Here is a 27,098-nt window from a genome sequence, read left to right on the forward strand (position 1 = left end):
GTGGTTGTTTTGACCTGTAATTACTCCATCCTGTTAAGCAGCTTTCCTTTCTTTGAACAAGAGGATACCAGAGAATTGTGACCTCACCAAAGTTCATTAAAATCAGATAAATACCGTAGTCTCTATTGTGTTCACAAACAAATTTTATCCACAAGCCTATTGTCGGCGGACGGACGACAGGGGAGACAACAATATACGACCATATGAAAATGGTGAAAATGTATTTGATATTTGGGTTGTAAATAACAAAAGACAAAATAAATAAAGACTATTTTATCTACAAATAAATTATCATATAACAGAGATTCTTATCCCTAAATACAAAGAAATCTAAAAATAATATAAAATATACATCTATCTACAATTTAATGTCAATATATTGACTATAAAGGGATTATTTAGAATAATCTAAGTTGTTATTCCATTATGAGCACTAATAAATAAAATATTCAACATGTATTACATAACAGTACATCTAGTGTTCTTTAAAGGGGTTTAGTGGTTTATATATTTACTTTTACTGCTGGTAGGGGTCTAAAATTCAACAGAATCGATTGAACAGCAGACAGCTTTAAATGGATATTCCCCTTTTTTTTGTATTTTGAAAAAAATTTTTGTTCTAATTTGTGAAAACTATACACCAAAATCTGGAGAAATGTGCCCTTTAACATATCTGAAAATTTAAACTAAAAGAATCCAGGAGTTAATTCTTAAACGCCCAAAAATATTTATTAATATTTAAAAACATTATGTTTTTAAGTTCATTATGCTTTTTGGAAGCTGTTAGAAAACTTCTTTACAAGTAAAATAAAATAAACGCTAAATTGTAGAGTAATAGTATGTAGAGTAATAGTATTCTGAAGGTTTCAACTAATAATATCCAGCCGAACACCAAAAACTAGGTCAAACTGTGTAATTAACAATTAGTACTCTCCGTTTTTAATCCACCTTTTAAAACAAATTAAGTTTGATCAAGAAGATACATAGATAAAAATAGCATACTTTAAAAATATCTTCAGGTATTATTTTTGACATTTTTGATCATGAAAACTTTTTACAAAAAAAGGGAATATCCCTTTTAAATATTTCCTCTATGTTAGAGGATAGATAAATTTGAACTATATCAGAGGGTAAAAAAAATTTTAAGTCAACTAATCCCTTTAAGTTTTTATTACATATTTAACCAATCCGGCCAAAATGAACACTTTCTTGTGGTTACATGTATTTCTATGAATGGATCAACCTTTCAATTCCAATAGCATTTAACTTAAAGTATTTGCCCACATAGCTGCCAATGTTCAAAAATTATCTACCACGAAACTAGTTGAATTAAGATTTTCCAGATTCAATTGATAGTAAGAAAGTGTGAGCACTTTAGTCATAATTATACAGTATTTATTCAAAAACTATTTCAGTGATAGACCATTTATATTAGCTTGCTCCAATGAGCAATTAGAGAAAATTTCATCAAAGCAGATGAACTTTCATATTGGGATAATATGAACAAATGAAAAGTGCATTTTCTTACACAAACTTAGTCTCTGACATGTAGACTTCTCCTGACTAGTTACACAAAAAATAGACAAAGAGGGACTGGATGATAGAGGCTAATATAAACTCTATAAAACATAAAGAAATCTTTAAAATGATACAAATATAAAGCACCAAGGTTGCCATGATTAACAATAAATAATGATATTGAAAGAAAAGATGTGTTCTTTTTTAAATGCAACTCCTCTCAATTGAAAACATTTTTGAAACAAATTTATAACAAAGAGTTGGTGTTGGTGCCAAACTAAATCAACCTTGAAGTACTTCCTTTTGTAATATTATTTCAACTTCTTGGTTCCCATCCATTTGGACTACTTGCAGGCATAATTTTTTGAGGTGCCCCCCAATTCTTTGGATACTTCTCTGTGGGCAACTGTGGTTTACCCTAGTTTGGGAACCTCGAGTCTGTTCTACAAACACTTAGCAAGGGATTATTTTAGTCATCTTGTTATATGATTGGTCAATCAAGCTTTATAAACCAATCAGATTACTCTATTTCTTTAAATCTTGATTAACAAATTGTGAAACAGGCCCCACGGGTTTTAAACAAAGAATAGTTGAAATCTTCTCTTGATCAATGAAAAATCAAAAAATATGGGTAAGAAGTAGAATACATATTTCTATATACTACTCTGCACCTATTTCCGAGAGTTCACATAGCTAGTTCTGTTATTTACTGATTATGCTATTCCATCTGTCTAATATCAGCGAGATACACTGTGGACTCTCTTAAACAGGAAGAGTCATTCTAAATGTACATAATAGTCACCATACTATATTGAACGAAAGTAGAGAAGATTTCTTTAACTCTTGTCAACGGATCAGACCAGAAATGAAAGTCGGTCCTATTTACCAACAAAGGTTTGAATCTATCGTGTGATTATTGGGACATTATTTGGGATTAGAAACAATCACAAAATAATGTACATCTCAATAGAGGACAAAAATACATTTAAACATGTGAAAAACAAATTATTCACCTTAATATAGGTTTAAATATATAATACGGTTTTACAGTATTATTAACATTTTGATGCCATTACATCATAATATGATGATTTTAAAAGTGTGTGTTTAAATGAAATAAAACGTCATATAACCTGAACTCCAAGTGACATTACAGGCTGTTCAGATATATATAACTCACTTATATGAGGCTGCAAGTGTATATTTATATGGGATTTTAGACATTGGAGATCTTTGTGTTCTCTCAGTGTTCAATCAAAGGGTTAAAAAGAGGAAAAAGAAATAAAGTTGCCCAGAAAACAGGAATGAGGTAGAGAGATCTAGTGATAACAGATGATAACTATAACTTTAGAGTCTCTAAGACATTTCAGCAGTGATAGAAAAAAACCCAATAATATATGATAATACATGAGTATGATTATCTTTACCCATACAGTTCTCTTATCATTCAATTCATCAGCTGGAGACTAATTCTTGCATTAGGTTTGTATGCAATTAAATGGATATTTCCTTCAATTAGATATCTTAAACTTTAACAAAAGGTTTGAAAAATTTGTTGCAAAAATAATATAATTTGTTACTTATCCCCACTATAACAGTTCATTTTTATTTGATTGTAGACAAACATAAGGTATTCATTCATAAAGTGCTCTGGGCAGCTGATAAATGGAACATTCTGACAACTGTACAAGTAAATGATATTTATGAACATATGAAACTGCAAAGCATAACTATAAACCAATTGCTATAAAAAATTTCTAAAGGCTAAAGGTAACAATTGATGATGAAAGACATTTTGTCAAGTTATAATCTCATCTAAATTAGTAATCTCATAATAAATAACAGCCAGGATAGCCTTTCAAATGATTCTTAACAAAATAAGTTGCCTAGCACATGAAATGAATCTGAACAAAACAAATTGCCTTGCTTTGCCCATCAAATGTTTTCGAAAAAACAACAAGTTGCCTTGCCCTTTAAATGATTTCGAACGGAACACAACATTGAGCTATTGAGGCCAAACAAAAATATTCTATAACTAAATACTTGTATCAGTTACATTGCAGAACTTTATGCTTAGACCTAAAAAGAAATGCAAATCAAAGTCAAAAGATCACTAACCTCATTTGGTACACAAACAAAAGTTTTACCCTGATATTCTAGACAATATCCATAATTGATCTAATAAAATAAAAGGGAAACGGGACAAAATGAGGTAAAGATTTTTAAAGATAACTATAAACATGCTTCTCATGATAAATAGAGGTAATTTCTGAAAAATTCAAATTTTTATGCCCTAATCTTGTGATTGAATATGCAAAGATTTGGGTATTCCGAGCGATTTTATATAGACTTCAAACAAAGCCATGAAGTTCTGATTTTCTATTCATTTTTGTAGCTTTGGTAATTTTGAAATATATCTCATCATAACAGCTCAAAAACAGAAACCTAAAAGATTCGTTCATAAAATCCATTCCTTTTGTAATTTTCATACATACTTCAAAAAACAAAAAATTGTGCAAATCTCCCGAAATCTCAACCAACCCTTGATCAGCTGGTTAAGGAAGGCAATTTTAAAGTTTTTGTGAAATATAACTTCAGATATTCTGAATGAAACTGCAAGATTAAGAACCAGTAATAGTAGCTACATGCAATACACATAAACTACACTATACATATTGCTGTTAATTCTATATACAAATTAAACTGTTTTATTTGATGTGTCACTGTTAAAGGTTGAATCATAAGCATTCACATAGAGTCTATCTTCCTTCACAATTAGAGAGCTGTCTTGTAAGCCAGTTGGACGGTTTCGTAACAATGGATTTCGACATACTACAAGATGAAGTTTGTTACCAGATTCAGCAATCAGAGGTAAAGTGTGACGACAACTGTAATCTTTAGTTTTTATACGATTTACCTAAAATACAGGATAGATTTAAATTAATTGTGTTGGAGTAGAATAAGCTACCGATGAAAACGCTTACATATTTGCCTTTGTCCTTTAATATTCTGACCAAATACTATTTCCAGTCAACATAGCACAGATCATAACTCAAGTAATGATTTTTTTTTTAGGATTGAAAAATTGAAATTGAATTTTAATGGGAGTTTTATATGATTAATAAAAAATAATGCCACATTCTTGTGTGAAATTCTTCCGAGAACTGAGACATTAAGAGACTTCACAAGCAAGCTTAAACAAAACACATTAATAATGGTAAAGTATACTACCTAGAGACATATACAAATAAACATTAAGAAAAGAAAATCTAGTAAATTTCTTGAGGCATAGAAACTATTACATACCTGCAAAATTCGGTCATAAGCTCTCAAACCAGCCTTAGAGGCAGGACTAGCTGGTTTAATACCACTGATAAAAACACCTTTCTCATACATGCCATCTGATAACCCAAACCCATATTCCTCACTGGCCTTCTTCACCACCTTAACTCGGTGTAACTGAATAGGTGTTGGGGTAAATATAGTTTGTACATGTTCACTGGTTGATTTATTACCAGTTTTAGAATTGTTGGCTTGAGACATTTGAGTATGAATACTGAGAGAATCATGAGAAATAGCACTTCTTCCAAATCTGCCTGTACTCTTGGATCTCACATAACGATCATTAGGTTCAGATGCTCTCGACCTACGGTCCAAGCTACTAGTGCTACGGTCCCTCAAACTTAAGCCAATCTGCTTCAGCATCTCTGATCCTGTTCCATGCATGAAATCTTCAAAAGTGCCAACCCAATCATCTTCTGGGTTGCTACTGGAGTAACTATGGTTACTAGCTGAGTGGTTGTCCCATTCGCCGTCTGACATCTGTAAATCAGCTAAACCCTCTCCACTTCCTTCAGCATCATTACTTGACTCACCAGAAAATGGCCGAACGTAATCTAAAAAAAAATTACATGTTATCCCTAAGAATATTAACAGTGCCGTAAGTTTTAATCTGCCTGAAGGGACAGCCAGCACTTTCAAGTCCATTCTCATTTCCTTAAATCTAAAACTAAATGGCAAAGCAGGACCCAAAAACTTTGCTCCTATTTTACATATCAGGTAAAAGTTACTCATAGTAGGTCATGATAGGTCAAAATCACTGAAATATTTACATAAATTGTCCACCTAGACACTTAATTACTATAAGAGAAGCAACCTTGACCCTTGATCACCATAGAAGCAACCATGACCCTCAATTACCATGAAGAGACCTTGACCCTCTATTAATATAAGAAAAGCGACCTTGACCCTAGATTAAATATAAGAAAAGCGACCTTAACCCTAGATTAAATATAAGAAAAGCGACCTTGACCCTCTATTAATATAAGAAAAGCGACCTTGACCCTCTATAAAAATAAAAAAAGTGACTTTGATCCTCGATTACCACGAGAGAAATAACCTTGGCCCTGTATTACCTTGATTTGCCCCCTGAAATTAATCTATTGAAAAAGGTATTATACCTGATTTGCGTCTTTTCTCTGGAACTTTAGGTCTAGAAGAAGATAATTTGGATTGGTTGTGATGAACACTGCCCATTTCTGGTCCAGAACTATCCCATGACTCCAGAGCACTGTCCAATCCTGTACTCTGTGTTAGTGGTTTACCAATTTCACTCTGATTAGAATTATTATTATTCTGAAAACAAACATTCAGTTTAAAAACAAATAATTAACATGAAAACAATAAGTTTCCATTCAAAAGAGAAAATAAATGGTCGTATAGTTGAGCAAAATAAATACAAGTATTTCACTTGAAAAGATAAATGTTTAAAAGGGAACTAACTTTACCTGTTCAATTTGAGTTTTCCCTTGATTTCCTGCAAGAGAATAGTAATTATGTGTACATTACAGTACTAAATGTATTATGAATCTAGGACAGAGCCTCTCCTTGACATAATTATTTTAATATTGGCTTTACCACCTGAGAGTAAATTCTAATTATCTGGTTCTTTGCACTTTGTCACTACCAGGAAGTCTTTTAAGAATTTCTTGTTCAGTTATTCCAAATAGACCAGAAGGAAAATAGGGGACTAGCCAAACATATGGGTAGAAATTCTAAATGTTATTATGTATTTATGATAAAGAATCCAAACCTGCATGTGAAGTTCATTCATAATTATGCTATCCACCAGTGGATGTTCTCTTGCTTGTTAACTGACTTTGTTTTGATGAAAAACTTGTTTTGATGAAAAACCTTGTTTTTCATTTGGCAATTTTTTATTGAAGAAGAGAAAATCCTTTTCATATGACAGTTGAATCAGAAATGTTTAAAACAACAAAAACTTACCATTACCCTTACTATCTGAAACCTTTCTTGAAATTTTCAAAGTGACCACTTCTCCTGCATTCTGTAACATCTGAATAGCCTCTGATAAGCGTTTATATTTAGTTGATCTGCCATTGATAGCTAGTAGATTGTCTCCTACTCTTATAGCTCCAGTCCTAACAGATTAGAAATAAACATTCAACTGTTTTGGACTATCAAAAGCCAGAAAGTACATAGTATGCATAACAGTTCTGATTTCAAAATGTGGGGTGACATTTGCTCATGCACAGCCACAATTTATCATATGATTGACTAGTCAGTTTTCCAATGTCATCCTAATCAAACATACATCACTGTCCGATGTGTGGCAAAGTAACATAGAGTTTCATATTGACTTAAAGTATGCATGTGCAAGATTTCAATAAAAGAATGACAAAAATAAAAAAATATGACTGACACACTGTTTTAATCAGCCTAAGCCTTAATAAAAGCTCCATTTACAAAATCACAAAGCACATTGCAAAATTAAGTAAATTATCCTTATCTCAGTCAAACATGTAAACATAGGCTTGCGGCAAGTCTCGCAAGCGTATACGCCCACCAGTAGCTTGATAAAGAGCTAAATGTGAACTGTAAAACAAACTCTATATCATAGCCTGTAGAGTGAGCACTAGCCAAAAAAGTGAAAAAACACGATATCAGAGTTTTATGCGATATCTCTAAAGAAAATCGATCGGATCCTCACCAAATTCAATAGTGCACATCTTCATAATGATATTGACACAAATACAAAAGATAAAAAGAATCCATAGAGAATTGTAGCCTGTAGAGTGAGCACGAGTCAAAAAAGTGAGAAAAAAAAACGAACATGATATCAGAATTTTATGCGATATCTCTAAAGAAAATCATTGAATCATCAGCAAATTCAATAGTGAACATCTTCATAATGATATTGACACAAATACAAAAGATAAAAAGAATCCATAGAGAATTGTAGCCTGTAGAGTGAGCACGAGTCAAAAAAGTGAGAAAAAAAAACGAACATGATATCAGAATTTTATGCGATATCTCTAAAGAAAATCATTGAATCATCAGCAAATTCAATAGTGAACATCTTCATAATGATATTGACACAAATACAAAAGATAAAAAGAATCTATAGAGAATTGTAGCTTGTAGAGTGAGCACGAGGTAAATGTGAACATACGGACGGACCGACAGGGGCAACCACAATATACGCCCCTACTTACGTGTGGGCGTATAAAAACTAATTTAAAGAATAATACTAACCTTTCAGCTAAACCACCCAGTATTAAATCTGAGATAAAGATATTATCCATTGGGTCTTCTGTACCAGATATAGTTATACCTAATGGTCCACCAAATCTCTGTAATTCTACTGTATATGTCACACTATCTGAACTACATTCAACTGGAAATACAAATGAAATGAAATTAACCACAAAATAAAATGAACCATGAAAGGAAATGAACTACATAATGAAATGAACTAAAGTATAGAAATGAAAAATATCATCATCATCATGAGATCAATTGAAACAAGTTCAGTTAATATGATCAATGATTCCCAGATATAATCTGTAATGTAGTTTCTTTTTGCATTCACTTTCGGCATAAGAAGTGTTGGCATATAAATAAGAATATTTACCAGTATATGGGTCTTCTCGTTTGATTTTTAACTTTATAATATCATCAGCTGTTTGTAGTAAATGTGCAGCGTCTTCTACAGTACAGTTGATAGTTTTAATATCATTGATAGCTAACAGATGATCACCGGGCTGAATAGAACCACACCTATAATAAAACAGATTCTGAAATCAAACATGCTAAAACCTAGCAATAATAACAACACATTATCCATGGAAGAATGGATTAAAGTCACATCATTCACATCTAGAATGAAGTTAACCCACCTGTATGCAACACTGCCTTTTCTTACATTAGTTATTACTAATGGATCTCCCGAATTTCTTCTCAAAGGAGCTAAAATACAAAAATAAAAAAGGGAATGAATATACTGGATATTAAATAATCTGGCCATAGTTAAACAGGGTAGAAATACACAATAATTTAGGACATGTTGAAGGGACAATGTGGCAAAAGTTTCAATCAAGAATTTTTTACCACTCTGGACTAAGAACTCTCTAAAGACTGTCTTAGTGACATTATCATGTCCATATATGTCAAGAAGGAATAAATGTATATTGTTACTTACCATTTATAGTAAAACCAAGTCCACCGGTAGGTTTTGGTAATCTAACACAGTAGGTACCAGAACTCATAGTTACTGATTCTGAAATTAATAATTAAAAAACACGTTTTTAATCTAGAAGAATAAATTTCAGGGTTAAGTTGACATACAGTAAGTACACCGAAGACAAAAATTTACAGTTACAACCAGTTGCTTGTGTTCTGCTTCTCGAAAACATTGGATGTTGTTATTGAACTGAGTAGTCAAATCCAGCAACCAAACAGTTGTTCACAGTTGCTAGTAGTTTATCAATTTCTGGACATGAGTGCATCACTCATTTTGACTGGGACACTTCTGATTTGATTATTTGACTCGACCTGAAATCTCCAATTAATTCTATAAAATAAATTTATCAGTGAGAACAAATGAATGTATTTACTCATATACATGTTTAAAATTAGACAGTCAAAACAATTTAAACTACCTGTAACATCAAATTCTATTTCTAACACACATCTTGGTCTTGAGTCACGTAACATTAGAGTGACTTCTTCTAATGATTTATCTGCTATATCCACACCATTAACAGATAATATTCTATCACCAACTTGTATTAAACCACACCTATTTCAACACAAAAACAACCATAGACAGTCAAGAAATGTAGTAATATTGTCAAAAAACTGGAGTGAATCTTCAGCATAAGCAAAGAAGGTATAGGTACAAAATATGTAAAAGTACAAGTGTCTTGTAAAAAGTCATAAATACATACTTTTCTACAGCACTATTATGTTCTATTTGAGCAACTATTGGTGGTTCAGTGAGTATAGTAGTAGAAAAGACACCACCATCTAATGTCAGACCTATACCACGATGATCAGAGAAAACTATAACTTCTGTGGTTTCTGGGTGACAGACTTGATTATTATTCAATAATACTGACTGACATGTAGCTGCTGATGCTATAGATACTGAAACACAACAATAACAATTCAGTTTAAGATAGCTGCTGATGCTATAGATACTGAAACACAATAATAACAATTCAGTTTAAGATAGCTGCTGATGCTATAGATACTGGAACACAATAATAACAATTCAGTTTAGATATGGATATGCCAGAAATACCGAAACACATTAATAACAATTCAGTTTAGATATGGATATGCCAGCAATACTGAAACACATAAATAACAATTCAGTTAAGATAGCTGCTGACGCTATAGATACTGGAACACAATAATAACAATTCAGTTTAAGATAGCTGCTGATGCTATAGATACTGAAACACATTAATAACAATTCAGTTAAAAATATGGATATGCCAGAAATACCGAAACATATTAATAACAATTCAGTTTAAGATAGCTGCTGATGCTATAGATACTGAAACACATTAATAACAATTCAGTTTAAGATAGCTGCTGATGCTATAGATACTGGAACACAATAATAACAATTCAGTTTAGGTATGGGTATGCCAGCAATACCGAAACACATTAATAACAATTCAGTTTAGATATGGATATGCCAGCAATACTGAAACACATAAATAACAATTCAGTTTAAGATAGCTGCTGATGCTATAGATACTGAAACACATTAATAACAATTCAGTTTAAGATAGCTGCTGATGCTATAGATACTGAAACACAATAATAGCAATTCAGTTTAGATATCGATATGCCAGAAATACCGAAACACATTAATAACAATTCAGTTTAAGATAGCTGCTGATGCTATAGATACTGAAACACAATAATAGAAATTCAGTTTAGATATCGATATGCCAGAAATACCGAAACACATTAATAGCAATTCAGTTTAGATATGGATATGCCAGCAATACTGAAACACATTAATAACAATTCAGTTTAGATATGGATATGCCAGCAATACTATATCAGTTTAGATATGGATATGCCAGCAATACTGAAACACATAAATAACAATTCAGTTTTAGCTATTATAATTGATATGGAAACCAATTTACAAAAATTCAATATAAATAGTTGTTGAAGGTATTGATATTGGAATAAGATGAAAAAATAGCATGCAGTGTGCAATAAGGGAAATTATCTTTTAAAAATGAATAAAAACTTACAACATGATGAAGGTATTCTGTCCACAGGACGAATCCAGTTTCTCTTGCTTCTACCAGAGCCCCTTGAACTAATAGTACCAAACTGATTAGCTACACTCAGAGCAGAGCGTGTAAAGCCAGCAGTAGGCATAGTACCGAAACCAGTGGTTGAGGAAGAGGAAGGAGATATAGAAGGCAAGGTAGCAGTAGAATGTGCAGGCAATAGAACTGGAATGAAATTATAGTGCACATAAACCTTCAATTCAAACAAAATCCTGCTCACAATGCCCTACTTTAAAGAAAGCATGCCCATCAAAGTTCAAATCCAATAAACTTTTAAATAAAAATAGATAACCAGCAAGCTACCATGCAATATTTGATAAAGCAAAATATAATCCATTAACCTTAGCAACAGACTATAAAGCTGAACTTTAAACCAAATAAGCGTAAGAAAACATTTAAAAGTAGGATGTGTTGCTTCACGTTTGATTGTTAATTTGGAAGTTTCCTTAGCAACATGTATTGGCCTCTTGGTCTTGTTTCCATGAGGTTAATCTTCCACCTCGAATACCACTCTGATTTGTCAACTCTGCATACCTTTCCACATAACCTAGATTATAATATTTTTTTGGAATATCTTTTCCTTCCTTTCATTTAAAAAATGATTTAAATAAGTCAAAAATATTCAAATATTTATCTAAATAACTTTCACAATTAATCCCAATTCCAAAATCACTAAAAAAAGAAAACACCAAGACTAGCAGAAGAGTATGCTTAAAAGATTTTTAAGTACCAGGAGCTTTGAGAGGAAATTCTCACCATTCTTTGACATAAATTCTCTGTGAGCTTGATGTTGTAAGTGAGACACCGGTAATATTTCCAGTCGAATCTGTTCCTGGTTACCTGACTTCAACAGCTGGGTTGCCTCGGCAACAGACATATGTTCTACACTAGCTCCATCTATTGATAAAATATGATCACCTTCATGAATTGCACCACATCTGAAATAAGCAGGAGCATTATTTAGACATGGCAAGAAAAGAAAATACAAAACAATTCAGGGCTAGTGGAAATTAAGAATTGGAAATGATCTTTGAACCAAATAAACCTTTCATTTGCAGGTGGATCATTCAATGTCACTAGTCTTATTGGGGCAGTTTAATAGTGAGATAACTTGTGTTTTCACTTCTAGAACACCTATTTTCACTTTGCAATGGAGCTCACATACTTAATCCCCATTATTCTAAAATAACTGATCATGAGGCTAAATCTAAAACGGTTTGAAAAGACTATCTTGGACCATGGACATTATTCTTATATTTTCTATATTTAATAACTTACCTATCAGCTACACTCATAGAATGAACACAATCCACACAGACACACCGTCTCCCAAGATAAGCACTCTGTGATAGCATTATACCCAGTGCTGTACCAGGTATTTTATCTATTTCTACTAGTATAGGACCATTAGCATTCTGTACTTCTTCTGAAAATGGATGTAGTGGAAATTCTTAGTGACCATAATATTCAGGTACTTCCATTATAATACATTAAAATAGAACAGCTGAACCAAAACAGGGACTCTCTCTAGGGAAAATATTTAGAATATAGAGTGCTATATATAAAGATATAGCTCAAACTCAAGACACCAGATAATTTTGCAGATTGAACAGATTTTTAAAAAGTCTATCCTTCCACGGCAGTTATACATTTAGTGGGCAATATCAACAAAACACAGCTGACATTTTGCTTGATAAAAAGAAAGTGAACCGTACCCATGAATGAGACATCATATTCCACACTGAACGTAGCCTCTTGTTCTACTTGGTGTATTAATGTCATAGTTTCCATCAAACTAAGATGTGTTACTCTATATCCATTCATAGCTATTATTCTATCTCCTTCTTTTATTGATCCTTCTCTATAATATACAAGTTTATACAAATATCAAGAGTTTACTTGTGAAACAGTCTATATCCAAACTTTAGGCAATATTTGTCATAAATTGTCCATATCATATCCACATTATAAAGATATCTTTTCTGTATATGGCAGAGTCTCATAAAAAGACAACTCGTCTTTTTAACTTTCAAACACTTTTCTGGAAAAACATGCATTTGATGTCAAATTTCGACAGTGAGCTGTGAACGCTATTACTGATTGGATTAGCTAAAAAATTCACGTTTTTGATATTAAAGTATAATTGGTCAAAAAATGGCAAGCCTATCCCTTCATCGGGAAATCACAAAGAATAAATTAATCTAAAATCCACAAAATTATCAGCAATACATATTTACTAACCTATCTGCTGGTCCACCAGGTCGTATATTGGTTACCATCAGAGGATGAGCTTTCATAGTATCAATAAACATTCCACCTCGTAAGAGAAAACCAAACCCTGTACCTTCTTTAGGTAACGTCACATCTTGACATTTACAATGGACAGAATGAGCCCTTAACGCTGAAATCAAATCAACTAAATGTTTGAGACATGATAATAATTGATAGTTAAAAAATGCGCTGAATGTTGAATGTAAGACTGGACACTTCTAAACTTCAAACAGACTGGGGAAAAAATATCTTTCTTATCCAGATATTGCTTTTGAGCTATTGCTAGAATAATAACTCATTTCATATGAGTGATGATTGTAAAATCTACCAAATGTAGCAAGAGCTCATTTCAAGTTATCAATGAATGTAAAAGCTAGAAAACATGAAATTTTGGTAAGAAATTAGGAGGCAGACTTGCAAAATTTGGACTTATTAAGTACAACTTTTGGAGCAAGTAAGGTAACGAAGGGCATCAATAAAATTCAGACTTCATAAGAAAGTATCCTCGATGTTACCTGCTTCGGGCAGTTCATATTCTATCTCTAATATTATCATTTCTTCTGCATTTTTCAATAGATTGATAATTTCATCATGTTTCAGATTGGCTGTACGAATACCATTAACTGATATAATAATATCACCAACAGCTAATGAATCAGATCTATAAATAAAGTAATAAGTATTTGAGAAATATATTGATTACAAGCAACTGCAATCAACTTGTTGATCGCAGATTCCAATTGCTCAGGTAAAAAAGATATAGTTTTTTTCTTGAGAAAGTGGCAAGAACTGAGAGGTTAACAAAATCAAGCAATTTATCAGATTCTCTCTGCTTCCACCAGTTGCTAGTGTAGAGAAGAAGTCATTGAAAAAATAGTTACTTTCAGATACTGTCAGTCTGTCAGGTTTACCCTGTCAATATTGAATTAAACTTAAAAAATACATACTAGATACTTGCAAATATGTTACAAGTCACAAGAGCAAGATTTGCTTACTTTTGCAACTCATGGCTCAAGTTTCACATTGTTAACCAATAAGTTTATACATCTTGTCAAAAGTCCAAATTCTTTAGAGCTGCATGTTAGCTCTATCGTGCAATTACCAGTCAAGGATATGATAGGAAATAGGAGTAATCTCACTCATCCTGAATTCTGATCAAGTTATTTAACTTTCCAATATAATATCTATTTAAACTAGTAATATGTATTTATCATAAAAAGAGATATGAATGTGACATTAAAGAGCATTAGTAAAGTTAACAGATAGGAGGGGTTGAGTTTGAAAGGTCATCATATTAGGCTAGAGTAAAATTACATAATAAATATGTACAATAATTCCATGAATGATAATTGGATAGAACATTAGGGTATATATAATAACAATAGATGAAATGATAATATCTAACACTACTGTCTATATTCTTATAATCAAATTAATAACACTTGGACACAATTTCTTTTAAATGCTAAATGCAGTTTTCATGAACATTATGTATTGAGTATGTATTGATCCTAATATATCCAATTGTCTGTTCCAAGTTATTTATGCCTATTATACATGACTTGATTTATGTAAGATTTCCACTTCTATGAGACGAGAATAGAATCAAAGACCATCATTAAATTAAAATGAGATCAGATTTCATTGGTTGTTGAAAATCTGATTGGGTAAAAAAATATATATCAACAGCTCTGCCACAGACGAAACCAGACTAAAACTCTTCTTCATGAATAGTTCAAAATCGGTACTTACCTATGAGCTATTCCACCAGGTCGTAAATGTGATATCTGAGCTAGACAACCTTTGTCTGTACCTCCTGAAACATTTCAGTGGAAATTGGGTGTTTTACGATACAGATTTAGCTTTTAAAGATTCAGAGACAGAAACATTTGCATTTTAAACAGTATTCAGAAAATATTTTTGAACATCATAAGTAAATTAACCACCTTGTAAAGCGTTATTAAAACTAGTTTTTATTTCAAAATCTGTGCAGTCTTATTTTATATTAAACTTGCTGTTCTAGAGAAACAGTTATGTACCTCAAGCCTCAAGTTAAGAGATTTAAACTTTATGTTTCTATTTAGTAAAATTAATTTATCAAGTTATTAATAAATAAAATCTTACCTGATACAGTTAGTCCTAAACCACATCCTTCTTTCTTTTGTAATTCAACAAATGATACTCCTTTTCGTTCTTCTAAAGAAAATAATTATTGTTATATATAATCTGAATACAAAAGTATTCAAATGATATGCTTGTATAAATTCATATTAACCATTACTTAATAAAAAATGTCTTCTAGACTTGTCAGTAAGGCACAACTTAAAAGCCCTTATGCAATAACAATAAACAAATTATAATTATTGGATAAGAAAAGTTTTTGAACTTACCATCAATTTCTTGACTGCCATTGATACCGCTATCAGTACCAACACTGTTTAAATTCACTGGATCTGTAAGCAGAAAAAAACAGAAATATGAGAGGAGATATATTTTTAAGTACAATCTGAATAGAATGTAGATCTTGATGTTTCATTTTCTGTTTTTCTGTAAGAGATTGTACTCATTTATGAATATTTAGTTGATCACAGTTTGTAGAACTCTGTTAATTTCTTGCCCATATTGCCTGCCGGAGATCAGACAAGACGCTGAGTATAAGAAAAGAATAAGATGCAAATTTTGTCAAAAGAAAAAATAATTAGTCTCAGTTGGATACTCTTTTTGTATGTATGTCAAATTTGTACAAGTAAGCAGAGCATGAATAAATATCCTTTCAGTTTACAGTACCTGAAGTTTAAATATCAATGGTTATCCTCTTTTATCCTAAGGCTGGGTGACATAGACAACTTTTATGTAATGTATTTTAAGGAGAGGGTACTATAGGCGAAAGCCCGTTCCCTAATCATATTATGTAAATAAATATTGTTTATACAAAAAAGAAAAATAGACAACTGTCAATTATTGGTAACTATCTAATAACGTGGAACAGTATTACAGATATTGACTTTTCTTCTGTTATTAATATTATTTCATTGAAAATTTAAAAGAATACAGTTGTCTAAATATTGCTTTAATAACTGATTAAAGTTTATTTTCAGCTATCCATTTCACTGCACAGATTAGTTCTCCTGTAATTGAGCAAAAATGTATGATATATTTAGACTGTTTTCACACCCAAGGAGGTTAATTAAAAGTATGCAGGTAAAAAAAAAGCCCTGAAAGCAACAACCATGGTAGTTGGCTAGTTCATGAGGGAGAAGTCACTTGTGCCTAAAATAAGTAGAAGACTTGATAAGAGACAAGAAGAGTATACATCTGGAAGGAGAACTGGGACAACTATATTCAAGAAATAAATAAAATATATTAATATCCAATAAACTCATGAATATTAATTTTTGCAATTTTTTTAAGAGAAATCTAAAATTATAAAAATTTAATGAAATTCACTATATTCTAGAAAAGAAAATTTGAAAAATTGTGCTTTTCAAATCTGGGGCTATAAGAACATTTCTGTATATCATTACAATGCTTTTAAAAGTTGGCAGCAGACAGTAGAATCTGCAGAAGTAAATATACTGTAGAAATATATGTACTGAATTGTCATGAAGCTATTCGTTAACCTATGTTATGTTAGAAACTAAAAACACTGGATGTTACATTAAGATATCATGTTACTCAGTTAGCATACATATTTCTTGTTAAAAATTATCTTTGATGTAGGGCAAATCAACTACTGGGGACATGATAACTGAAATACTATCATTATGTAAAATATTAACAGTATTAACAGTATTTAAATATATCCAATGTGAATTTTTCTGTAAAACGATAATGAAGCTCGTTTGTGAAGATCATTAACAATGAAATCATCTCATATTAGTGAAAAAAAATGCCTGAAATTACACTGCAATAGAATTCTGCTTCCCTATGGGAAGGTTCACTTGCTCATAATGTTAGGCTACTCTGAAAACATATCTGGATGATTTCAAGAAAATAGTCTATGACCCCAAATTGCATCAAACAGTAGCTAAGAATATCATCTAATAATGCACTACACAGTTGCCTCTACATACACTAATATACATAAGTTTTTTCCTCTGTAAGATAAATTATACCAATTATTATTTAATAGTAATGCTAGTCATAGATTTAGAATCACTTTGTGTTGATAAAAGAAAGTGTTCATGTATAAATTTACACACTTTCCTACAAGAAATTTGAACAGAAACTCAGGTGAAAATTGCCCCCTGTAAAAGCAAATTTCAAAATGATATGTGCCTCTGTACATACCTTGATCAACACAAAGTCATTCTTAGACTATCAATGCTATTTTGAAACAGCTTTCTTATTCACATAAAAGTAATCAGCAAAATTAAGTTAAAAAAACAATTTACCTTCTTTCCGATTTAGTATAATTTTTCCTTTAACTACAGATAAAGTTAATGTCATATTGGTAAGAAGACTAGTACCGTTATGACAGTAGTTTAGTACTTAACAAGTTGTCTATTATTCTAGTCTGACATATTAGAAGTATGTTTTACTAGGTATGTTGATTAACAACTGATTAGATGTTCCGATAACACAATTACTAGTAACAAGATTCTTCTATCAGATGTTTATTATCATGAAGAAGAATGGGGATTATTGTCTTATCAACATAAAGTATGTTTCTTTTGGAATAGTTTGACCCTGTATCGGTTTACAAGATGTCAATTGTCTTATGTTCAGTTGCCATGCTTTGACAGGTCTCTATTAATATCTGTCTTTTAAAAACTTGCTGAAATTGGCATTTTTGTTAAAATGTGAAGTTTTTACTTTGAAATTGAATCTACGTAATAATATAAGCCAGCATATTCTTCCCCACATACTTTTAAATGTAAATCAAATATTAGCAATAAATTTGGAATATCCCTGTATCAGTGTCCTAAAAAAAAGTTAACTCCCATTTCTATACAAATACTGACAGTTTTAATCTTGATATAGGAACAAAATCTTCTAATAAGTTACCTTAAATCTGTTGTCTATTGGCTTTTGATTCTGAACATTGATATAGAAAAAAGTTGAGCTCTATCAGTTGGTTAATATGTTATGCATAAAGTTTCATAAAATGACATTTTAGTACTGTGTGGGTAGTGGGAAAAACTAGGACAAACTTTTATTTCCATGATATAAGCTTTCCCTCTTGAAAGTAATTTAGTTTTTGTTTGCATGTCTTTGATGTAGATATGAGGGATCAATTGTGTGTAGCCATTCAGCTGTGCAAATTAATGATCTTGCGACCGCCATTGTCCTGACAATGCACATGACATGGTTTTCTTTACATCTTCAACTGAATACAGAATATTCATGAAGCTCTGAGACAGCTTGATTTTTTCATTAAATAAAGATAAACATTTTACTTTCTAAGATGACAATGACTATTTGAACAACAGCTAACAGAGTTGCCCTTTGGGCGTAAGGAAATAAAATTTAGTCGCATGATAAAAACCCAATTTGTATTCCAGAGTGAATATCTGGAGTGACCTCTATGATTTTAATTGCTCCTTTTTACATATTTGGATAAATTTCACGCCTAGTAGTTCTGTGGTCAATCTGGTCAATCAGGAGTAGGATATTCACAATATAAAAATGTACAATACATCCAGATTATAATTTTAATTTTGTATTTTACCTGTTGGTACGTGGTTGTATATTAGTTGTATATTTGTGTATGTAATTGTATATATGTGCATTTTGATATTTAGTTGTATAATTCTGATATATGTTTGTATAGCCTATTTGTGTATGCAGTTGTATGAAATGTATATATAAGTAACTTTTAGTTGTATAATTCTGTTATGTGTTTTTCTATTTGTAAATTTTGATGTAGTTGTATACTTGAGGATTAAAAATGTCAAAACTGAACTTGAAAACTGAACTTGTTACTGATGTAATTGATGTATTGAGCACTATTTTAACAGTGAAAATATTCATTATAGTAATTGTATATTATGCATATCTCTATGATATAAGATAGATGTAATAAAAAAATGTAGGCTACCGCAAATAAACAATTTAGCTAGGGAATTAGTGAAATAAGATGACAAATAAAAAATCGATCCAATTTGAAATAATAAGTTTACAGAATACCATTCCAGCCATATAGTGTAATTTATGGTGACTTCATAATCTGAGCGAATTCCCTGGAATAACAGGAACCACAGATGTAGGACTGGAAATCTGGATGATGAAAATGGGAGCTAAAACCCTCTTGAGATACAAACAGAAAGGTTAGCAAAACCTCTTTTGATTTGAATTGCATTAATAGAAAAAGATTATCATTACTGATGTCCTATAATGAATATTACTTTGTTGTATTTAGTATCAATGTGCAGTTGATATTTACATTAAGAATTAAGTATTGACATACATTGTTGCAAAATGTTCACTGATTGTGAATGAACAGTATTCAAAGGCAAAAAAATTAAACATGTCGTTAGTAATGGCAATCCAGCATCACATCATACCAATTTTCATCTGCAAAGAGCACGTCTCTCAGATAAATGGATTTTTTTCTTTATAAATAAAATTCATATGAATGAAATTGAAAACTGTTAATTTTTGTGCTACTTACAAGGCTCGTAAAGGGATCCCCTAAAGCAATCAGGTTTCCAAACAGGCATAATGTCAACAAATCCTTTACATTTCTTTTCACTTTACATGTAAACAAATACGACAAGAAAACTTTGTTCAACTTTTCACATGTCAGTAACCATTAATGACATTCACAACTGGAGCTAACAAACTCGCCAAAATATCACGCACTTGAACGTTCATCACTTAATATAAACTACAGTTTTTGCGTTAATTGCGTTTTTAAGAAACGTAACCAAATAACTCACAGTTATAGTTCAAAACGTAACTAGTATTTCAGGTTTTAATGGTTAGTTGAAATTATTTAAACAATGTAGAGACTATCTCAGTCCTATTTAATTAAGAGACTGGCATGCCTTTTAAATTACCAAATAACAAGTAGTCCTACTTGTTCAGATTTATTTAATATGATTCTTGATTTATTAGTTTTTAGTTGATTTATTAGATTTAAGTTGATTTTGGTGATAAATTGGATTTTAATTGACGGTGTTGTCATCAATAGTGAAACATTCACTACAAAATTGAGGTTTATAACTCTTCATGGTTCAAGATTCCAGATCACAATCTGTTATAAAGGCAGCAAAAATGAAAAACTATTTGGTAGAAATATGCACGTAGAATACTTTTTCAAATTGCTTAAAATGTCGGATTTAAGTCCTTCATTTTCAAGAAATTTTCTTGTGACCAATTTGTTACCAGTCAGCAATTACCTGATCTTGTTAGATTACAGTGCAAAGCTTGTAGCACAAGAGGCCCCCTTATATTGTCCACAAATGACTTGTTACTATTCCATGGCAGCCCCTACTACTTGCAAAACTTTAGGCATTTTTAGGTTAGTGTATTGCAGTAATTTTACGAAAGTACAGGCACAGGCATGTAGGTGTAACCTGTAGTGAGAGTGTATTGTTTGCGCAGTTAGGGAAAATCCTGCAGATACTACTTCAACTTATGCCAAAATGAGCTTGGACCATCAATAATTTTACTGAACAATCACCCAGCCACAGAAGGGATAGAGAAATAATAAGAAGAATACTTTATTATATATGAGCTATGTTATAAGATTACATAATATACAATTATAAAATATTATATTTCTTACAGGGATTTAGAGGTTTTCTGAATTTTGTTTGCGTATCAGGGACACCAATACCATCAATTTGCACCATTCCAATTTTCAATCAGACATCTGTGTAATAATAATAAATAAGAGTGTTCGATGATGTCACTGATATTAAGTGATAAAGCATATTATGCGATTATCGTACACTCTAATTTTTAAAACAGACGTTTGACTGAAAATTGGAATAGTGCAAATTGATGCTATCAGTATCCCTGATACACGTGACGAATTTAGCAAACCTCTTTACAATCCCTTTAATAAAAAAACCTGTTTAAATATATAATTCTAATATGTCTGAAGGCAAGAGTTAAGTACCTCTATATGGAATGCATTATAATATACAGTAGTTTACTGTTAATACTAAGAAAATCACAGTTGATAAAAGACAAGTAGTTGGAGGTCCATGGCCTGCCACAGATTACTGATCTCTAAAAGCATATTCACTTGCCAAATCTTATTCCTATGATTCATAAAAAATCTCATAATTATACAATTTCAAATTGTGTACAATGGCAACTGTATTTGAGTAAAAGGAAATAAGCAAGCTGTATTCTAAAGATTTTTTCTAACATTTGTATGTGTAACACAAAACACAAGCTCCTATTTGCATATTTGCAATTTCCTGTCCAATATCAGAAAACAAAAAAATAAATGGGATAGTAGTATGATTTTGATATCTATTACAAAAGTTAGAAAACCTCCTTGAATTAGAATAGATTGGTACAATATTGTTCAGCTTTTAACCTGGACAATTTGAAAAAGCCATTGTTAATTTTATAGATTTTCTATTGAAATCGTGTGTATTAAAATGATCTTGAAGGCACAAGTGCAACTGATAGCTTGAACACATTATAATAAAGTATAAAAAAACAGAGTGTATAAATCAGTCGAAATATCTCATTCATTGAAAAATTTTCAGTGTGTGCCAATTGACAGTATATTTTGAAATAATTATATCCTAGTTGTAAATGAAGAGTTGGAATGCCACAGGCAAACTGCCAAATTCAAATATCTCCCTTGATCATTAGCTGTCTGAGGGGGTAAAACTTATTGGGCAAATATCCCTTTTATACCTTGGCGAAGTTTCTAAATAAGGTACAATCTTAATATAGTATAACTGATAACTAATAAGACACCCTTTTTAATATGTTCAATTTCAGAAAGGATTTTACTAATGGAAAACTGTCCCAAAACTGCATGTTTGCCAAACAAGCTGATAGCACTAATTTTGTATCACTTTTCAATATAACAATCTATTGTACAGTTCATATGAAATTTAAGTCCTGGAAGTGACATCAGTCTAACCTTTCACAGTACGTTTTTCTATGAGTGCAGGAGAACAGTGTGTCGGATTATAATTTCAAAAATTGATACAATAGCCAACATGGAGCAAATATTAGTGACTAATGGCATAAGACATAATTTTAGGGTAGTCTTCAATGAATTAAGGATACACTGGGCATAAATTCAAAAGAGTTATAGTGGTGGATAATCAAGCTATACATTGACAAAAATTCGCATTAATAGAAAAAAAAAAACAAAGGAATGATAAAAGCTGTTGTGAAGCAAATGTTAATAATAAAAGATATAAATATAAACAAAATATATACAAGAAATAACAATTCTAACTAATATCTTATTCTAATATATCTTAATTTTACAGCTTATATTTATATTGTTTGATTTACTAATATTTTGATTGATTGATTAAGTACATATACAATCTGGAATGTAAACTGAGCAGTAGTCTGAAACCAGCTCACCCTCCTCTGACTTGGATTGTGAAGAGATTTTGTAGTCTTTGTGTGATGATCAAATACACTTATAGTTTTCAATTGCAACAATCCCCTTCACAGCCAGACATCCATGATATCAGCGCTTAAAATATTCATTAATAGAATGTTAAGTCACTATCATACATGCCATTTGAGCCAAACTTAGTTTAGCAAAATTACAGGAACCACAGTTGTCAAACAGAATATCTGGATGATGCAAATTGAAGCTGAAAGTGTAACCAATACTCGTACAAAAACAAGAAAAACCTCTTGACAATTCCTTTTAAAGTAGTTGATTAAAGGTTCAAATAGAAAAGTTACAGTGAGTTATAACGGCTGATTCAAAATAGAAGCTAAAAGTGTCCCTGAAACAAAAAGCTAGAAAGCCTCCTATGAATCCCTTTTACACATTGGATGTGGAAAGCATCAAATAGAAAATCATAATTTATTTAACTTAATGCCATTGCATAAACATAACCTTGAATCCATAATAAAATATTTTAAATCTAACAAAATTAATTTCCTCAATAAATCTAAAATATATAAACTTATACATAAACTATAATCGTTAACATATACATCATTACAAATATTAGCGCCATATTTAACATAAGCTTAGCATGATTTAGAATTAAAATTCTAAGAGGTAAAGCAATTAGATAATCTGAATTATCCAAATATGATGTGTAATTGACGTTGTTAAATTTACCAAACTTTTACCAAAAAGTTCCAAGTGTTCTTTTGTTGTTATATATTTTTTTTATTTCATATGTAAATTGGATTAAATATATTTAACTTGATAATGATTCAATAGAGTAGAGCAGAATACCATTTAAAAGCACTATTATATGATATTCATGGTATTTAAATTTGAAACATCTATCTTACTTGTATCATAATCCACCGTAAGAAAAAAAAAAAGGTATTCACTCAGTTTTTAAAAATAAGCATGTATTGAAGAGACAATTTCCCAGTATCTACATCAAACTTTCAATGTGATCAAAAATTGTAACAAATTTAACTATTGATTATAGAATACAATTCTAGTGCTTTATTCTTTAGAAAATATTTCTGCTATAAAGATTGTCATGATTCTTGTCATAAACATGTAGAAATCTGTTCAGAAAAATTTAATGAACGTAACTTATCATGAATATTAGAAGTGCAACATAGTCGTCTAAATATTTTGTTTAATATCAGATAGCAAATATTTAGACATTTTTTCCATATAATATGTAGATAAAAATATCATGCGAGAACCTCATATAATATATTTCTAAGCCTCATCTAGTCCACATGGACATATTACATGTACCATCCAAACATGGACATATTACATGTACCATCAAAACATCTCGATAAACAATAAACCAACAAAAATTCATTCATTTTCAATGGAGGTAAAAAGCTGCAATATCATTCCTCTAAATGTTAAAATAAAGCAGAAAAATGACTATGCTCAATAATTATGGTACTGCTACTAGATTTACTAAGTATATACAAATACAGATATATAAAAAATGAAATCAGGCAACATTCTACGATCTCTGAGCTTCTCTGGCTGCATTGATGAGTGGTTTTAAAGTTGATAACGGCATAGATTTTTGCAGGAATGGGTGCTCCAGCAATTTCTCAGCTGAGGATCTTTTTTCTGGTTCTACCTCCAGACAATTATTAATAAAACTTTTAAGATCTGGTGACAGTTTGCTTTCATTTTTGATATCTGGTTTACCTTTCGTAGCAATTTTAAAGATGGCTTTCAATGGTGTTTCATTTAAATATGGTGGTTCCCCTTCTAACATTTCTATAATCATGATACCAAGACTCCATATATCTACTTTATTATCATACTGTTTTCTACAATAGAAATAGGGTGTAAGTCAATGTTCTATACAATAACAGAGATCTTATTTCTGCACCTTGCAAGGCTGAAGAATAAAAAAACACCATGAAAGGTTCTTTGAGGATAAAACTATGAAGGGTTCAAGTTTGCCATGACCTACTTTTTTCCTCCAAAACTATGAAGGGATTGAATTTGCCTATAGCCTACCATTTATGACCCAAACTATGAAGGGATCGAGTTTGCCATGGCCTACCATTTATGAACCCAAACAGCTATGAAGGAATCGAAATTTCTATAGCCTAACCTTTTCCTGTAAAAACAATGAAGGGTTCAAGTTTGCCATGAACTACCTTTTTCCTCCAAAACTAAATTTGCCTATTGCCTACCATTTATGACCCCAAACAACTATGAAGGAATCGAAATTTCTATAGCCTAACCTTTTCCCAAAAAAACTATGAAGGGATCGAAATTTCTGTAGCCTAACCTTTTCCCAAAAAACTATGAAGGGATAGAGTTTGCCATGGCCTACTCTCTATAACCCCAAACTATAAAGGGATTTTAAACATACACAGCATGACAGATTAACAATGCTGCAGATCTTTTCGTTCTTACCTCGAGACAACTTCAGGAGCCATCCAATATGGTGTTCCCACCATAGTATCTCTTTTATTTCTTTCTTGATTGACTTGAGCACAGAATCCAAAATCAGTCAATTTGACTGCTCCTACCATACCTAACAAAACATTGTCACTCTTAATATCACGATGTATAATATTTCGGGAATGAAGGAACACAAGGGCCTTTAAACACTCTTGACAGACAGCGGCTATTTGTCCTTCTTTCATTATGGTTTCCGTGACGACGTCAGTTAGAGCCCCGCCATCTAAACACTCCATGACTACCCATAATTCATTGGTGATCATGTAACAGTCCAGAAAATTGACGATATTATCATGTCGATATGTCTTCATCACTTCTATTTCCGTTATAATTAATTCTTTCTTTGGTTGATCTGTTAAATCCATCATTTTAATGGCAACTACATCATCTGTGCCTTTTTGATGTGCCATAACAACATTACCAGATGCACTGAAATGATCAACATAATTCATATTTAGACTAAATATAAATTCAAACAGGATTTAGAGCTCCAATGAAATTGACTGCAATTTGCAATCTGCGAGGTATTCTGATTTTTTCAAACATTATTGAGAAAAAATGGTACAAAATTTTAATTCAAGCCTTGTCTAATTGTCAAAATAGAAACTTCTCAATTACTCTACTGTTACTATTATACTATTTCTACCCTTAGATATCTTGCATTTTGATTCTGTAATCAATCAGCAAAACTAAAACTAGCAGACTTTTGTCTTTTTATTTTGGTTAAATGTTAGATTTCAGCTTTAAGGGTTAAGACAATATACACTGCACAGTCACAGTCAATTAAAAAATTTTCCTAAGGATCTTACCCTGAGCCCAATTTTTTCTTAATATCATATTTTTCTTGAGGGTTACCAGGGGTTGATAACTTTCCTGAAAAGAAAAAAACATCAATTTAAAAGACATTGATTAGGATGCAGTAGCACTTACAGCAAGTCTCATCAATTTGAAATGTCCTCAGGTCAACTGGCAATTCATATCTGATCAGTTGCAGTTTTATCATTTGCTAGAAAAAAAAGTCAGGACAGCTGCAATTTTTTCGGTATGGGCTGGATATCGATGAGCAAATTGAGATCGATCATTGATGGCAGACTACCGATCAATATCTATAATAATACAACAATAATAGATTATTCCGATCATTTTACCCAGCCCTAATTATGGTAAACTAAATATAGTAATTGATCAGATTATCTTAGGTTATGCTAGTTAATAGCAATTGATGATTATGATTCTGCCAATTGCAAGACAGACCTAACCCCCCACCCCCAGGTCCATACTTACTTAAAGCTTCATGTATTTCACTATCAGTGAGAGCTTTCTTAGGTCCTGGTTTAGGACGTCGTAATATTTCTTCTTTGCCACCATGAGCACCATCTGATGTATCTTTACTGTCATTATCTACTGTATGATTTGTGTCCAGTGACTTTGATTTGGTTTTAGGTGGCTAAAAAAAACAAAATGTTTTTGAGGATGAACCAAAACAAATTATACAATTTTAATTTTGAAGTCATGTTGACAATCCCAGCTAGTTCCATTAAAGTGATATTGGGTGTTCGTAAAGAGGGGCCTGTGGCCATAGCAAGATTACTTAAATCATGATGGAAATTATGACAAGCCACATATAAACAGATGAAGAATTAGTACAAACTTTA

The 27,098-nt window shown here is 31.5% G+C and overlaps 2 protein-coding genes across 2 annotated transcripts; both read right to left on the bottom strand.

The window, feature by feature from the left end:
• Positions 1–4,333: 4,333 nt before the first annotated feature.
• On the bottom strand, positions 4,334–15,609 carry LOTGIDRAFT_91696 (hypothetical protein; the record flags this gene model as incomplete). Its single annotated transcript, XM_009059738.1, has 19 exons — positions 4,334–4,435; positions 4,825–5,360; positions 5,979–6,153; positions 6,474–6,492; positions 6,795–6,959; positions 8,074–8,215; positions 8,453–8,598; positions 8,718–8,787; positions 9,020–9,097; positions 9,480–9,619; positions 9,768–9,957; positions 11,130–11,334; positions 11,947–12,079; positions 12,420–12,567; positions 12,857–13,002; positions 13,383–13,542; positions 13,928–14,073; positions 15,165–15,228; positions 15,537–15,609. Coding segments are annotated over 19 exons (2,838 nt in total), but the record flags the coding sequence as incomplete, so codon positions are not given.
• An 8,869-nt stretch (positions 15,610–24,478) lies between these two features.
• Positions 24,479–26,299, bottom strand: LOTGIDRAFT_105396 (hypothetical protein; the record flags this gene model as incomplete). The annotated part of the gene is made up of 3 exons (XM_009059739.1): positions 24,479–24,797; positions 25,396–25,872; positions 26,253–26,299. Coding segments are annotated over 3 exons (843 nt in total), but the record flags the coding sequence as incomplete, so codon positions are not given.
• Positions 26,300–27,098: the final 799 nt, after the last annotated feature.

This window comes from Lottia gigantea, assembly GCF_000327385.1.
Source record: "Lottia gigantea unplaced genomic scaffold LOTGIsca_4, whole genome shotgun sequence".
Taxonomy (NCBI): domain Eukaryota; kingdom Metazoa; phylum Mollusca; class Gastropoda; family Lottiidae; genus Lottia; species Lottia gigantea.